This window comes from Phyllobates terribilis, unplaced genomic scaffold (assembly GCF_046119375.1).
Source record: "Phyllobates terribilis strain yellow unplaced genomic scaffold, ASM4611937v1 Scaffold_8__6_contigs__length_399053987, whole genome shotgun sequence".
NCBI lineage: Eukaryota > Metazoa > Chordata > Amphibia > Anura > Dendrobatidae > Phyllobates > Phyllobates terribilis.
This window is the reverse complement of record NW_027362768.1, coordinates 178272244-178287404: the sequence shown is the minus strand read 5'-3', so window position 1 is coordinate 178287404 and position 15161 is coordinate 178272244. Positions and strand designations below refer to the sequence as shown.

General features: G+C 44.4%; 1 protein-coding gene across 6 annotated transcripts in view; it reads right to left on the bottom strand.

Annotated features, from left to right (window-relative positions):
• Positions 1 to 1164: 1164 nt before the first annotated feature.
• Positions 1165 to 15161, bottom strand: part of IL23R (interleukin 23 receptor) — a 72509-nt gene continuing 58512 nt past the window's right edge. For 3 of the 6 annotated variants that reach the window (XM_073642666.1, XM_073642667.1, XM_073642669.1), the window contains 7 exons: positions 12435 to 12623; positions 11967 to 12068; positions 11086 to 11244; positions 10640 to 10765; positions 9400 to 9499; positions 7245 to 7335; positions 1167 to 2478 (listed from right to left, as the gene is read on the bottom strand). In XM_073642666.1, coding sequence (XP_073498767.1) covers positions 1891 to 2478; positions 7245 to 7335; positions 9400 to 9499; positions 10640 to 10765; positions 11086 to 11244; positions 11967 to 12068; positions 12435 to 12623 — 1355 coding nt within the window. In that variant the 3' untranslated portion in view covers positions 1167 to 1890. Of the gene's footprint in view, positions 2479 to 7244; positions 7336 to 9399; positions 9500 to 10639; positions 10766 to 11085; positions 11245 to 11966; positions 12069 to 12434; positions 12624 to 15161 lie in introns of all 6 variants that reach the window. The other 3 variants (XM_073642670.1, XM_073642671.1, XM_073642668.1) reach the window with 2 other exon arrangements.

Here is a 15161-nt window from a genome sequence, read left to right as displayed (position 1 = left end):
CCAAGCACAATGCCGAGCGTCTGATGGAGTGGAGTAAAGCCGCCACCACTGGAGTCTGGAGGAGACGTGTTCTGTGCAGTGACGGATCGCTCTTCTCTATCTGCGTCTGATGGAGGAGTCTGGGTTTGGTGATTTCAGGAGGACGTCCCCCCCTGACTGCATTGTGCCCCCTGTACAGATGGTGGAGGGGGATAATGATCTGGGCTGTTATCAGGGGGCGGCCGCGGACCCTCAGCTCCAGTGATGGGAAATCTTCATCTTCAACACAAGACATTGTGGACAATTGTAGCTTCAGCTTTGTGGGAACAGCTTGGGCTTCGCCCTTTTCTGCTCCCCATGAATGTGCACAAGGTCCATACAGACATGAAGGGGAGAACATGACAGACCCCGGACCTCAGCCCTATCCTATAATGGAGATTGTGAGCCCGGACCCCCCAACATCAGGGTCTGACCCCACGAATGCTCTTCTGGATGAAGGGGAAAAAATCCCCACAAACATCTCCAAAATCTTGTAGAAATCCTGTAGAATTAATGTCTATGGATGTAGGATGGGAGGTGAGGAAAGCTCCTGGAGGTGGATGTGAAGGGGGCACATACTTTGTTTAAGATATCCGAGAGTGATATTATCGACTATCTGGATAACGCGGCCTGCAAGGATTAGGCTGTGCTCACACATTGCGGTTTTTTATGCAAATTAAAAGCCTAGTCTTACAGCACCAGCAAAAGCTATGAGATTTCAGAAATCTCATGCACACACGTTGGTTTTTTTACTGACTGAATTGGAAATCTGCTGTGTTTTTGAAAACTGCAGCATGTCACTCCTTTCAGCGTTTTTGCAGCATTTTTTTCACCCATAGAAAGCAATGGGTAAGTGCAAAAAAGCAGCAAAAACGCAGGTATCCGGTTTTGCTGCGTTTTTTTAAGATGGGATTTCCCGGCTGGGTCCCTCTCCGGGACACTGGGGACATTTCTAGTAATTGGCTGCACAGTTCTTCTAACTGCTGGCGGTTTGGTCGGTAGATCATCAGCTGCTCTTGCAGTTTTGCTCTGCACGGATCCGGCGCTGTAGTCACTGCACTTACTGAATGACACGACTACTGCATGGCCCGATGCTGGATGGTTTCAGCATTTACATCTCATCGTACGGTAAACCGCTTCCTTCCTGTGCTGCCCAAAAGAAGTCACTAAATTAAGACATTTCTATAGAACCCATGAAGCATTCTGTTCCCATTCCGGCGCGGCGCGACCACAAAACATTCGTTTTCACTTGCATATTTACAATTGCTGTTGTTTGGCTTCCTGCAAATAATCGGATGCTCATTAACACATCGGAGGTGCAGTGCGGAGCATCCGGAGGGTCTGGCGACTCGTTTTTATCTCTGCGTGAAAATGTCATTTTTAACCTGATTTGATTCGGTCCTCAAAATTTATTTTTGGAGAATGTTTTATGACATTCCCTACAGTTTTTCATCTTTGTGGGGTTCTAAAAGGGAAATCAACCTGGTTAAAAAGCAACATTAGGGGCAATATTACTCCGTAACTTGGAAGGTGACCTACAGATGTATATGTGCCTTTGGGGGAGTTATGAATTCTGAAGACCCCTCATCGATGATCATGTTGAATTAATTTTCTCTATCAGAAGCCAATCTAAACATTTGGAACCGCAGATCACCAAGGTTTTTCCCTTTTTTTTTAATTTATCCAATTTTCAACTGTGAAAAAACTTTTATTATACAAATGTGACCCTTATTGCCAAAGTTCTAGCGCCCCTTCTGTCCAGACTTCCATCACATTCAGCAGCCACAGTTAAAAATCCTTTTAGGATCTTGAGTCAGAGATCGACCAAACTAAGTGATCCAGTCCGCGGTGAGGTTCAGCCTTTACACACAGTTATAATCCGCTGGTAAAAATTTGAGGAAAATAGAACTTTGTATTATCGAATTCCTCAGGAAGACTTGGAGGACAGATCTCCTGATCACTGGGAACATCCGACATTAATAATTTATCTATGAACGTCTGGTTCTCCCATAGGCTTTGCAGTGTAGGATTGGACATTGACTGCAGAGCGTCATCATGCAGATTGATATCCATTGTGACCGTTAGGTTCAGCCCCTTAAAAATATCATCTGCAATGTTCAGTAGGGGCGTATCGTTGCTTTGGACCCCCGGGCTTCCCGATTCCAGGAAGGAGCTCTGTCGTTCCAGCATGTGAGCCGGACCGCAGTAGGATCCTCGCCGTTGGCAAGTGACATTAGTAATCTGTGGTCTATACCCCAATGTGTGTTCAGGAACCTCAATTTCAGCGGTTGGGATAAGGGGCGACTCCTCCACATCATTGATATTGTTGGTTTCTTGGGCAGGATTCGCTGACGGGATTGGGCGACATGTCAGTACAACTGGCATTTCTTCGATCTCCACAATATCCGGGTCCGAGGGTAGCAGACTATGTGGAGGGATCAAACTCTCTTTGCTTTCCTGCTAAAGGAGAAGATCAGCGGTTTAGTTGGGTATGTAATAGATGAATACACATTATACAACCAACCTGACACCTGGTATTAAAGGCCATTTACACCACTGGACAGTGTTTTTTTTTATTTGCTGCCTAAATGCAAAATTAAGCGACTTTCTAACTTTCATTAAAAAAAAATTTATACCAATTTTCTGCTGCAGAAAATCTGTAACTCATTTATCTATCTGGGAGCTTTACAAAAATGTTACCGATTCATAACATCTCCTGGTCAGTTCTGATGGCTCTACTAGCTCTCCTCTCCCTACTTTCAGTGATAGAGATAGCAGAAGGGAGGGGGTTGTACAAATACCTGCAGTGGAGAGGGGAGAAAGTATCCACAGTCTCCGGGAGGGCAGATAAAACAGGCTGCAGACAAGAAAGAAAGCTCATGGAGAGGAAATAAGTGCAGGGTAGATGCTATGCTGATATAAGAGCTAGTAAGAATGGCAGTATTCTGGATACACACAGAGTTTAGATCCATCTTATATTACTAAGATGACACAGACCTCTATAATACTGGGATGGAACACACAGCTCTCATCCAGCCTATATTACAGGGAGAAACACACAGCTCACATCCAGCCTATATTACTGGGAGAGTCACACAGACCTCACATCCAGCCTATATTACAGGGAGAAACACACAGCTCACATCCACCCTTTATTATTGGCAGAGATACACACAGCTCACATCCAGCCTATATTACAGGGAGAAACACACCACTTACATCCAGCCTATATTACTGGGAGAGTCACACAGAGCTCACAGTCAGGCTATATTACTGGAAGAAACACACACTGCTAACATCCAGGCTGTATTACAGGGAGAGACACCCAGATCTTATTTCCAGCCCATATTACTGGGAGAAACACACAGAGCTCACATCCAGCCTATATTACTGGGAGGACACAAAAACCTCACATCCAGTCTATATTACTGGGATAGACACAGAGCTTACATCCAGGCTATATTACTGGGATAGACAAATACCTCACATCCAGCTTAAATTTATCTGGAGAGACACACGGAGCTCACATCCAACCTATATTACTCCTATATTACTGGGAGAAACACACAGAGCTCACATCCAGCCAGTAATGTAGGATGGATGAGAGGTTTGTGTGTCTCTATCAGTAATATAGGCTGGATGAGAGGTTTGTGTGTCTCTCCCAGTAATATAGGCTGGATGTGAGGTCTGTGTGTTTCTTCCAGTAATGTAGGCTGGATGAGAGGTTTATGTGTCTCTACAGCCTGGCCTCACACCGCACGCTAAGGGGACAGGAGCATCGGCTGGAACCAGGAGAGGCGAGTACTGTATTTATTTTTTTAAATCAGTGACCGGTGGCCATAATACAGTATGAGGGGTGCATTATACTGTGTGGAGAACCATAGGGGGTGTATTATACTGAGTGGAGAACCATGGGGCTGCATTATACTGCATGGAGGACCATGGTGTGCATTATACTGTATGGAGGACCATGGGGGTGCATTATATTGTATGGAGGACGATGGGGGGTGCATTTTGCTGTATGGAGGACCATGGGGGTGCATTTTGCTATATGGAGAACCATGGGGAGTGCATTATACTGTGTGGAGGACCATGAGGGGTGCATTATGCTGTATGGAGGACCATGAGGGTGCATTATGCTGTATGGAGGACCATGGGGGTGCATTATACTGCGTGGAGGACCATGGGGTGCATTATACTGTGTGGAGGACCATGGGGAGTGCGTTATGCTGTATGGTGGACCATGGGGGTGCATTATATTGTATGGAGGACCATGGGGGTGCATAATGCTGTATGGAGGACCATGGGGGTGCATTATCCTGTATGGAGGACCATGGGGGGTGCATTATGCTGAGGGGACTGGAGCATCGGCTGGAACCAGGAGAGGTGAGTACTGTATTTTTTTAAATCAGTGACCAGTGGCTATAATACAGTATGAGGGGTGCATTATACTGTGTGGAGAACCATAGGGGGTGTATTATACTGTGTGGAGAACCATGGGGCTGCATTATATTGTGTAGAGAACCATGGGGGTGCATTATACTGCGTGGAGGACCATGGTGTTCATTATGCTGTATGGAGGACCATGGGGGTGCATTATATTGTATGGAGGACCATGGGGGGTGCATTTTGCTGTATGGAGGACCATGGGGGTGCATTTTGCTATATGGAGAACCATGGGGAGTGAATTATGCTGTATGGAGGACCATGGGGGTGCATTATACTGTGTGGAGGACCATGGGGAGCATTATACTGTGTGGAGGACCATGGGGGTGCATTATACTGTGTGGAGGACCATGGGGAGCATTATACTGTGTGGAGGACCATGGGGAGTGTGTTATGCTGTATGGTGGACCATGGGGGTGCATAATGATGTGGAGGATCATGGGGGGTGCATTATCCTGTATGGAGGACCATGGGGTGCATTATACTGTTGGGGGACCATGGGGGTGCATTATACTTGTATAGAGGACCATGGGGAGTGCATTATATTCTATGGAGGACCAGGGGGAGTGCATTATACTATATGGAGGATTATGGGGGGGTACATCTAATATATAAAGCTGAGTGTGTGTGTGTGTGTGTGTGTGTGTGTGTGTGTGTGTGTGTGTGTGTGTGTGTGTGTGTGTGTGTGTATGTCCGGGATTGGCATCTGCACCGGCGCAGCTACAGCCACAAAATTTTGCACAGCCACACGTCTGGACCCCGAGAGCGTCATAGGCTATGTTGTGAGGCAAAATTTTAACCCCGCGCGTTCCAATTCACCAAACAATTTTGCCCCTATCTACATAATAGGGAAAAAGTGAAAGGAAAAGTGTTGGAGGTAAATTGACAGCTGCCACATGTGAACAAGGGAGAATTAAAGAATGAGAGCGATGGCACCAAAGAGTATATACCGTACAGCTGCTAAGGTGGGGCCCCGACATGGGATACTCATACTCACCACACACGGGGATATGAACACACACATAAAATGCGCCACACACCACCACGTGCTTGAACACATATACCACCCTCAGCACACACAAAACGCATCTCACAAAGATTTATCAGGCTGCCAATAACAACCAATCACAGCTCAGCTTCTATTTTGCTACAGTTAATTAATCTGAGCTGTGATTGGTTAATATAGGCAACAAAGGACATTCTCAGTATAACAAAGCTTGTGTAAGGTAATAAGATGTCAGTTAGGGTGTGTTGGTGGAAAGGCTGATGTCAGTCACATTATTTCTATGTGAGAGGATATAGAAACTGCCAGTTACAGACTATTTTTACCACAATAATGCCTCATAAGAAAAGGAATTTCATGGCACGAATGTCAGCTGATACGAAAAGAAAAGCTGCATTACGGGCCAATGAAAAATGTGAAGACCGAGAAACAAGGCTGACACACATGAGAACAGCAGCTGCTTCCTCAAGAGCCAATGAACTTTCTGAGCAGAGGGAAGCGACGCTTGCAGACAAGAAAACAAGAGCTGCTTCCTCAAGGGCCAATGAACTTTCTGAGGACAGGGAAGCGAGGCTTGCAGACAAGAAAACAAGAGCTGCTTCCTCAAGAGCCAATGAACTTTCTGAGGAGAGGGAAGCGAGGCTTGCAGACAACAGAAAAGAGTTGGAACAGCCAAAAATCTGTTCGTGTTTGCACCTGAAGGAAGAACTAAGAATGTCGTTTATCAAAAGGCTCTCGAATAAGGAGTAGAAGATTACTTCACATTACTTGGCCAATGTAGTTAAATCTGTGTGGAATATCTCTGGTGTTGAAATACATGTTGTGAAATGTTTCTATTAGCTTAGTTTTTGCCTTTTAATAATTACATTTCTATCTATTTGTTTTGTGGTTTTTGTGTGGAGAATACATTTTTGTTAACACATTCTATTTTGCTAACAGCAGTTATTAACCCGGGCGAAGCCGGGTAGTACAGCTAGTTATACTATATGGAAGGCTTTATGGGGCCATTATAATATGTGGGTGTCCATTATACTGTATGCAAGCAATTATACAGTGTAAAGGTTTGTGTGGAGTCCTTCATACTGTTTGCAGTCCATTATACTGTATGCAGGCCCATTATACTGTTTGGAGGGCTAGTGCGGGCCATTATACTGTATGTAAACCCAGTAATGTGCATGGAGGGCTGTGTTGGGGTCACAGTTGGGGGATCATACTGTGTTGGGGTAACCATACTTTGCTTTGGGAGTTGAGGTGGGGTACAGTTGGGTCATCATACTGTGCATGTGGAGGCTGATGTGGAGGAATGCACCATGGGGGTATCATACTGTGTTTGGGGGGCACTTTAAGAGGAATCTAGGACTTCAGCAGGAGGAAAATTACTATGTAAAGGCTGGAAAGTTGTAAGATCTGCTCTTCTGTGACCCCGACAATTATTTATTTAATTTTTTTTTTTGGGGGGGGGGGAGGGGGGCCACAATTAGAACTTCTGCTATGGGGCCCCATGATTCCTATATACGCCCCTGAGCATATTGCTAATATATGCCTTTACTTTATGATCAGTGGGGGTTTGACCTTTAGGACCCATATTGATCCTAAGAAGTATTTAGCTCCGTGTGCCCCTCACATTTTACCCTGTACAGTAGCGCCCCCACCCGCTGTACATGGAGCTGCTGCATGTGAATGGGGCTGACTGAAGTTCATTGAACAATGGCTGCTGTCACCAGGACTGAATGGGGGGCTTTACATGACATCACGGTCTTCTATACAGAGTATTCACCTGCAGAGACTTCACAGCTGAACTCTTCCTCACATCGGGGTATTCCTTATGGAGGCACTCAGGTAACAATTTGGTCAAGACTTTTTTTACCCTAAAATAAAGAAAAATGTCTTATGTTGAAAACCATCTGATAATGAATGTATCAAGCAAGACAATATTATCATTGTTTCAAAAAATCAAATGTCTGGAGTTCTACTTTAATTTCTAGTAACAGCAGAAGTGCAGTGATGGACTTACATCTACAATATAAGTCACAGGCTTTCTATAAAGAAAATCTGAGCTCCACTGAACTTTCATCAGATCAAGCTACTCCTCTTCTCTTCTCCTCCATGCTTTACACTGCAGTTCTGCTGGTTCAGCTCACTTTAGGTTTCATGACTGGATGCCTGGAGTTATATTTTATTTCAAGTTACAGCAGACGTACACTAATATTCTGCCATTCTGTTACTCCTCCATGCTTTACACTGCAGCTCTGCTGCTATTAATAATCAGAAGCACATCATTGCATATAGAGCTGCGTTCAATAGAAGGGGTATCCAGTTTTTGGGGATTTTTTCTTGTACAATGACAAGTCATAACATTTTCCAATATACTGCCCGTAATAAATGGTCATTGTAGTATCAACCAATAAACTGCAGTCAAAAAACTTTGTAATATCTAGAGAAATATGCTCTAAAAAAACAGCTAAAATGTGTCCTGCTCAATACAAGATGGATTGCAAAATCACTGAGGAATCAGATTACTGCGTATCTATTTAAGTCTATGGGAAGGAAGACGAAAGAGCTGAAATAGAGGTAGAGAGAAACACACAGGTGCTGCAGATTTATAGTGAGTGTTTATTTCACTCCAGAACTGGATTCACAGCTACACTACTCAGTACCACTGTATAATATCCTCCATGCTGTTTCTTTTTACTAAGTATTTTAGCTCAGCCCAATGTTGGATTCAATGCTTAGTACTGATGTATAATGTCCTCCATGCTGCTGCTTTCTAGTAAGTGTATTATCTCACCCCAGTGCTGGATTCACAGCTACACTGCTCAGTACTGCTGTATAACGTCCTCCATGCTGCTGCTTTCTAGTAAGTGTATTATCTCACCCCAGTGCTGGATTCACAGCTACACTGCTCAGTACTGCTGTATAATGGCCTCCATGCTGCTGCTGCTTCTGATTATGTGCTGCATACAGACAGGAGAGCAGGAATACCCCATCTCTGTGTGTGCTGTGTATGGGAGACATCATAGCAGCTCATCACCATCCACCGGCTTACAGACAACTGAATTAAATGTAGAAGAATCTGATCTTTAAGAAGTACAAGTGAATTGGTAAAGCGTCCTGTAAATCACTGAGATCTTGAAAACCACGAGGAATTGATACAGAAGAGAACATTGGAAAACTGCAGACATTTTCATTATACAACAAAAAAAATATTTATTTTTAAACCTGGAATATATAGTTTAAAGTGAGTGCAAAATGATTGTTACCAAAGGTTGTGCCACTATATAAAAAAAAAAGAAAGAAAGAACATATGGCCCAGAATAATCTCAATAAAGAAAAAGTCACCCACTGATCCGCTGCCGCTCTGCTATAGCCATACCCAGGTCCCCTGGAGGTCTCCTTGCTTCCTTAACCAGTGGAGGTGGTATATGACCGCTGCAGCTAATCAGTGAGTATTGTGTTTTTGTCCACACTGGGCCAAGTTAAAAAGAAAAAGTATTGGGTAAATCACCAAAAGAAATAAAGCTTTATATTAGAGATGTCATTTCCAGCAGCCTGTATCTTGCCTTTTTTTCTTTTTGCTGACGTCGGGTCAGTTTTGCTGTGTTAACCCATCTCCCACATGCTGTACTTTCTATTGACGTCAGTGTGAAACCTCCATGGCGTCACCCTGCTAAACCACTTATTCTAGGAATTCATTAGTGCATGTAGTCAGTGACTGGATGCACTGTCTCCCTCTGCTGGCTAAACACTGGTAATGCATGCATGCTTTCCTCATCTGTTTATATGGCAGTCAGAAAATATACATGTGCAAAAGTTTCAGCATCCTGTCTGGAACACTCCTCTTGCCCCATTCTTTGATCGCTGTTGCATACATTTTGCATATTTGTGGTCAATGTGCTGCAATATGTGAGTGGGGGAGTGTACAGGTTATATACCTTTCCTGCATTCCAGATAAAGTCAAAATGATTGTAGCCAAAACCATCACTCCACAAGCCATTCCCACCAGGAGGCCCACATAGCTGGTAAAATCGTTGTCTAAAAAAACAGAATTGGTATTAAGTTGCTATTGCCATAATATAAGGTAGAGGTACATCATAGTCATGCAACAGTTCAAAGCAGATAACAAAACTTCTAAAGTATATTGGTTCCACTTGTATCAATAATAAATGAAGGAAGGTCTACAAGTTGCCTTTTCAGTTCTCAGCTTTCTAATTTTTTTTCTGCTGGCAGTCACCACTAGGGGGAGCTAAGAATTAATGGTGTTTTACAGTGCAAATGGGAGATTTATAAATCTATGAGGGCTCCCTCTAGTGGTTTCTACGAGCAACAACAACTTTATGAAAAGGGGGTTTGTAGTGAACTTTGAACCCTAAAAAGATATATTTAAAAAGTTAATCAGTACAAAATTTGGAATCTACTTAACCCCTTACGACAAAGCTATCTTTTAATTTTTATGCTTGAATTTTTAAAATATTTCCATTTTTTTATATATTTTTTTTATTTTTCAGTCAATGAACCTGTATGAAGGCACTTTTTTTTGTCTTTGCGGTCTAACCTGTGGTTTTAATTGGTATCAGTCGCATTAAATCAAATGTTTGATTTTATTTAATTCACCCCACCTCCAAACTGTTTAAATGCTGTGGTCTCGATTGACAGCTGCATCTAAGGGGTTAAACTGCTACGATTAGAGACTGCGCCGATCCCAGCTATTAGCCTCAGGTGCTTGCTTTATAACACAGGCGTGGAGCGGACTCAGCTCTATAGTTAGTGTACACATCTACTGTACCTTTATGGCGGATGTGGATGTCGTAAAGGGGTTAAAACTGCTGCCATGGTTTGTGTTATTTGTCTGCAGCGCTCACGCCATGGTGACAGCGCTGCAGCCTATCGCTGAGCTCATGTAGATTAGATGGCACAGGCCGCTGAGCTCAAACAGCCTAGACCAGGGCAGCAATGGAGATCCAGTGTTGGACCCGGGGATGGTGAGAAATACACACTTATTTTTTTAAAGCACAGCAGCTTATAGAGCAAAGTTTTCTGAAAGCGGTCAGACCCTTTAAAATCTGAAATAATGTTTTCCATGGATTTCTACAAGCCCTGTTCACATGAAAGAAACAGTCACAGAAATTTCTGCAACCAATCAGTGACTTGTCAGTATTGCCCCAATGTTCCTACCTTGATGGAAGTTAGTGCAGTGCTCGGGTCCTTTTCCAGCCCTCGTGGAAGCAGAAATACACACAGAATACTGCTTGTCCGGGTTAAATTTATCAAACAGTAAATGTCTTGTCGATTCAGGGACTTCTATAAAGAGAAGTAAATGTGTAAAAACCATTGTGATACCTGGAGCGGTGAGAAGTGAGTATAAGGATTTATAAGGATTTTATTTTTTTACATATTGCATTTATTATGGTCTGGATAGAGGCAGTGACATTACATAACTTTTCTGCATATCGAATTTCCCGGGAAAAAAATGCGAGAACAGACAAATTTGAGTTTGGCCTGATCCGCTCATCTCTAATAGCCACACATTCCAGATTGCTGAGATTGCAGACACTGCCATCTAGTGCTGAAGTTGCAGAATGCACCTACAATTGTATGAACCTATCAAACGAATTACTTACCATGAATGAAATTTGTTTCATTTGGGAACTGTTTTATATGCAGTGTATACCCAGTGATGAGTCCTCGTCTGTCACATTGTGCAATCTCAGACCATTCAATAATTCTTGCTTTCGACGAGGGGCTGATTATTTTGATAGAACTGGGACCTGTCTTGGGTTCTGTAGGAGATTATGGTACAGTTATGTTAGTTTTATTATAAATGAAGGCGATACTATCATGGAAACATAATTTCAATGAATATATAACATTTTTGTAGCTGTGGTGCTGGTTGGTTATTGCGCTCCTTTCTAATTATAAGTCCCTCCAATAGCTTCAGCCGTGTGACTGTATACTGTGTCTGATACGATCAGAATACTTCAGGTGAGATAAGAATATTTTCTTGCATAGATCATTTGAAAAACCATAAAGCCGGCCTATCGTCAGATTTCACTATCAAAACTGCAAACCTCATTACATAGATCTCTTAAACCTGATGAGGCTGGTATACTTGCGTAGAAAATTCTATGTTAGAATGGCTGCATAATGATTTTTGAAAGTTTACACTCCATCTCCGCGCACCCACTCTGACAGCTCCTCAGTCTCCCTCCTCCACGCTGCTGAATTTCTTTGAAAAGTTGCAAAAAAATAACTTCAAAATTTTGAAAAGTTTAGGAGAAAAAAAAACGTCAACGATGAATCGAGTCCATAGTGTTCTACTAAGATGCAGCGTCCAAATAATAATCCTTTAGATCCTAAATAATGCTGCCATGTTATTCCCACATAAAACCGCCATATACATTGACAGTGATGAATAGATGGAGATCCAGAGGCTGTATAGCGTCATAGTGAGGAGCAGATGGAGGCGCAGTATAGCGGAAGATCACATTCATACTGGACCCACCTAATTCTTGACTGCGCCCATAGAGGGTCCCGGCTCTGCGGACCCCAGTGCTGTATACTGCGTATAGGGAAATACCGATACGCTGTCCTGGAGCGACGTCCTCTACAATACAAGGCGCATATAAATCAATGAGCGTAAAACGTGAGGATGAAACATGGATCAGCGGAAGAAGAAGAAGAATCCCAAATCTGTCCCTCACTGCATAGTGAGAAGTGATCGGGTGACCCCATATATTCTAAATGTCCACCTGACCATGTTACATCAACTTAGGGGATTGTTCCCCCTGAGAGCTGAGCACATAAGAAATCCGCAATACCCCCACATAATACTGCCATATAGTGCTGACAAATCTACACCACAGTGGAGCAGGATCTGCCAGCATTTGCTCCTTCAGTCCATATTATATTCTGGCCCTGTACACACCTGATGACGCTGCAGTAATCCCCCCTGTTGTTCTGTGGAGTTTACCTTGTATTGTAAAGTTTCTTTGCTCCTTTCCAGTTTTCTTCCATGACACTTTTCTGTGTTTTCCGTCACAAGAATCAGACGTCCACTGAACAACGTACCATCTAATGGGCTCCACGGAGCTGGCGGGGGGCTGCCATCGTACCAACAGAGATGATGAATGTAAAGATCCGACTGTGACATTCTGTGGTCCTAGAAAACATCACCACAGACTGAACAACATTGGTGACAGAATCGCATCATGTATCTCTGTATACAGGGAGCTCCCCCTAGTGGTGACTGCAGACAGGATCTTATCATGTATCTCTGTATACAGGGAGCTCCCCCTAGTGGTGGCTGCAGACAGAATCTTATCATGTATCTCTGTATACAGGGAGCTCCCCCTAGTGGTGGCTACAGACAGAATCGCATCATGTATCTATGTATACAGGGGGCTCCCCCTAGTGGTGACCGCAGACAGAATCTTATCATGTATCTCCGTATACAGGGAGCTCCCCCTAGTGGTGGCTGCAGACAGGATCTTATCATGTATCTCTGTATACAGGGAGCTCCCCCTAGTGGTGGCTGCAGACAGGATCTTATCATGTATCTCTGTATACAGGGAGCTCCCCCTAGTGGTGGCTGCAGACAGAATCTTATCATGTATGTCTGTATACAGGGAGCTCCCCCCTAGTGGTGGCTGCAGACAGGATCTTATCATGTATGTCTGTATACAGGGAGCTCCCCCTAGTGGTGGCTGCAGACAGGATCTCATCATGTATGTCTGTATACAGGGAGCTCCCCCCTAGTGGTGGCTGCAGACAGGATCTTATCATGTATCTCTGTATACAGGGAGCTCCCCCTAGTGGTGGCTGCAGACAGAATCTTATCATGTATCTCTGTATACACGGAGCTCCCCCTAGTGGTGACCGCAGACAGAATCTTATCATGTATCTCTGTATACAGGGAGCTCCCCCTAGTGGTGGCTGCAAACATGATCTTATCATGTATCTCTGTATACAGGGAGCTCCCTCTAGTGGTGGCTGCAGACAGGATCTTATCATGTATCTCTGTATACAAGGATCTCCCCCTAGTGGTGGCTGCAGACAGAATCTTATCATGTATCTCTGTATACAGGGAGCTCCCCCTAGTGGTGGCTGCAGACAGGATCTTATCATGTACCTCTGCATGCAGGGAGCCACCCCAGTGGTGGCTGCAGACAGGATCTTATCATGTATCTCTGTATACAAGGATCTCCCCCTAGTGGTGGCTGCAGACAGGATCTCATCATGTATGTCTGTATACAGGGAGCTCCCCCCTAGTGGTGGCTGCAGACAGGATCTTATCATGTATCTCTGTATACAGGGAGCTCCCCCTAGTGGTGGCTGCAGACAGAATCTTATCATGTATCTCTGTATACAGGGAGCTCCCCCTAGTGGTGGCTGCAGACAGGATCTTATCATGTATCTCTGTATACAGGGAGCTCCCCCTAGTGGTGGCTGCAGACAGAATCTTATCATGTATCTCTGTATACAGGGAGCTCCCCCTAGTGGTGGCTGCAGACAGGATCTTATCATGTATCTCTGTATACAGGGAGCTCCCCCTAGTGGTGGCTGCAGACAGAATCTTATCATGTATCTCTGTATACAGGGAGCTCCCCCTAGTGGTGGCTGCAGACAGAATCTTATCATGTATCTCTGTATACAGGGAGCTCCCCCTAGTGGTGGCTACAGACAGAATCGCATCATGTATCTATGTATACAGGGGGCTCCCCCTAGTGGTGACCGCAGACAGAATCTTATCATGTATCTCTGTATACAGGGAGCTCCCCCTAGTGGTGGCTGCAGACAGGATCTTATCATGTATCTCTGTATACAGGGAGCTCCCCCTAGTGGTGGCTGCAGACAGGATCTTATCATGTATCTCTGTATACAGGGAGCTCCCCCTAGTGGTGGCTGCAGACAGAATCTTATCATGTATCTCTGTATACAGGGAGCTCCCCCTAGTGGTGGCTGCAGACAGAATCTTATCATGTATCTCTGTATACACGGAGCTCCCCCTAGTGGTGACCGCAGACAGAATCTTATCATGTATCTCTGTATACAGGGAGCTCCCCCTAGTGGTGGCTGCAAACATGATCTTATCATGTATCTCTGTATACAGGGAGCTCCCTCTAGTGGTGGCTGCAGACAGGATCTTATCATGTATCTCTGTATACAAGGATCTCCCCCTAGTGGTGGCTGCAGACAGAATCTTATCATGTATCTCTGTATACAGGGAGCTCCCCCTAGTGGTGGCTGCAGACAGGATCTTATCATGTACCTCTGCATGCAGGGAGCCACCCCAGTGGTGGCTGCAGACAGGATCTTATCATGTATCTCTGTATACAAGGATCTCCCCCTAGTGGTGGCTGCAGACAGGATCTCATCATGTATGTCTGTATACAGGGAGTTCCCCCCTAGTGGTGGCTGCAGACAGGATCTTATCATGTATCTCTGTATACAGGGAGCTCCCCCTAGTGGTGGCTGCAGACAGAATCTTATCATGTATCTCTGTATACAGGGAGCTCCCCCTAGTGGTGGCTGCAGACAGGATCTTATCATGTATCTCTGTATACAGGGAGCTCCCCCTAGTGGTGGCTGCAGACAGAATCTTATCTTGTATCTCTGTATATAGGGAGCTGTCACGGGTGTGTCGCCACGAAGATCGTCACGATTACACAGCCTGACTTCTCGCAGCTGACTTTTTGGT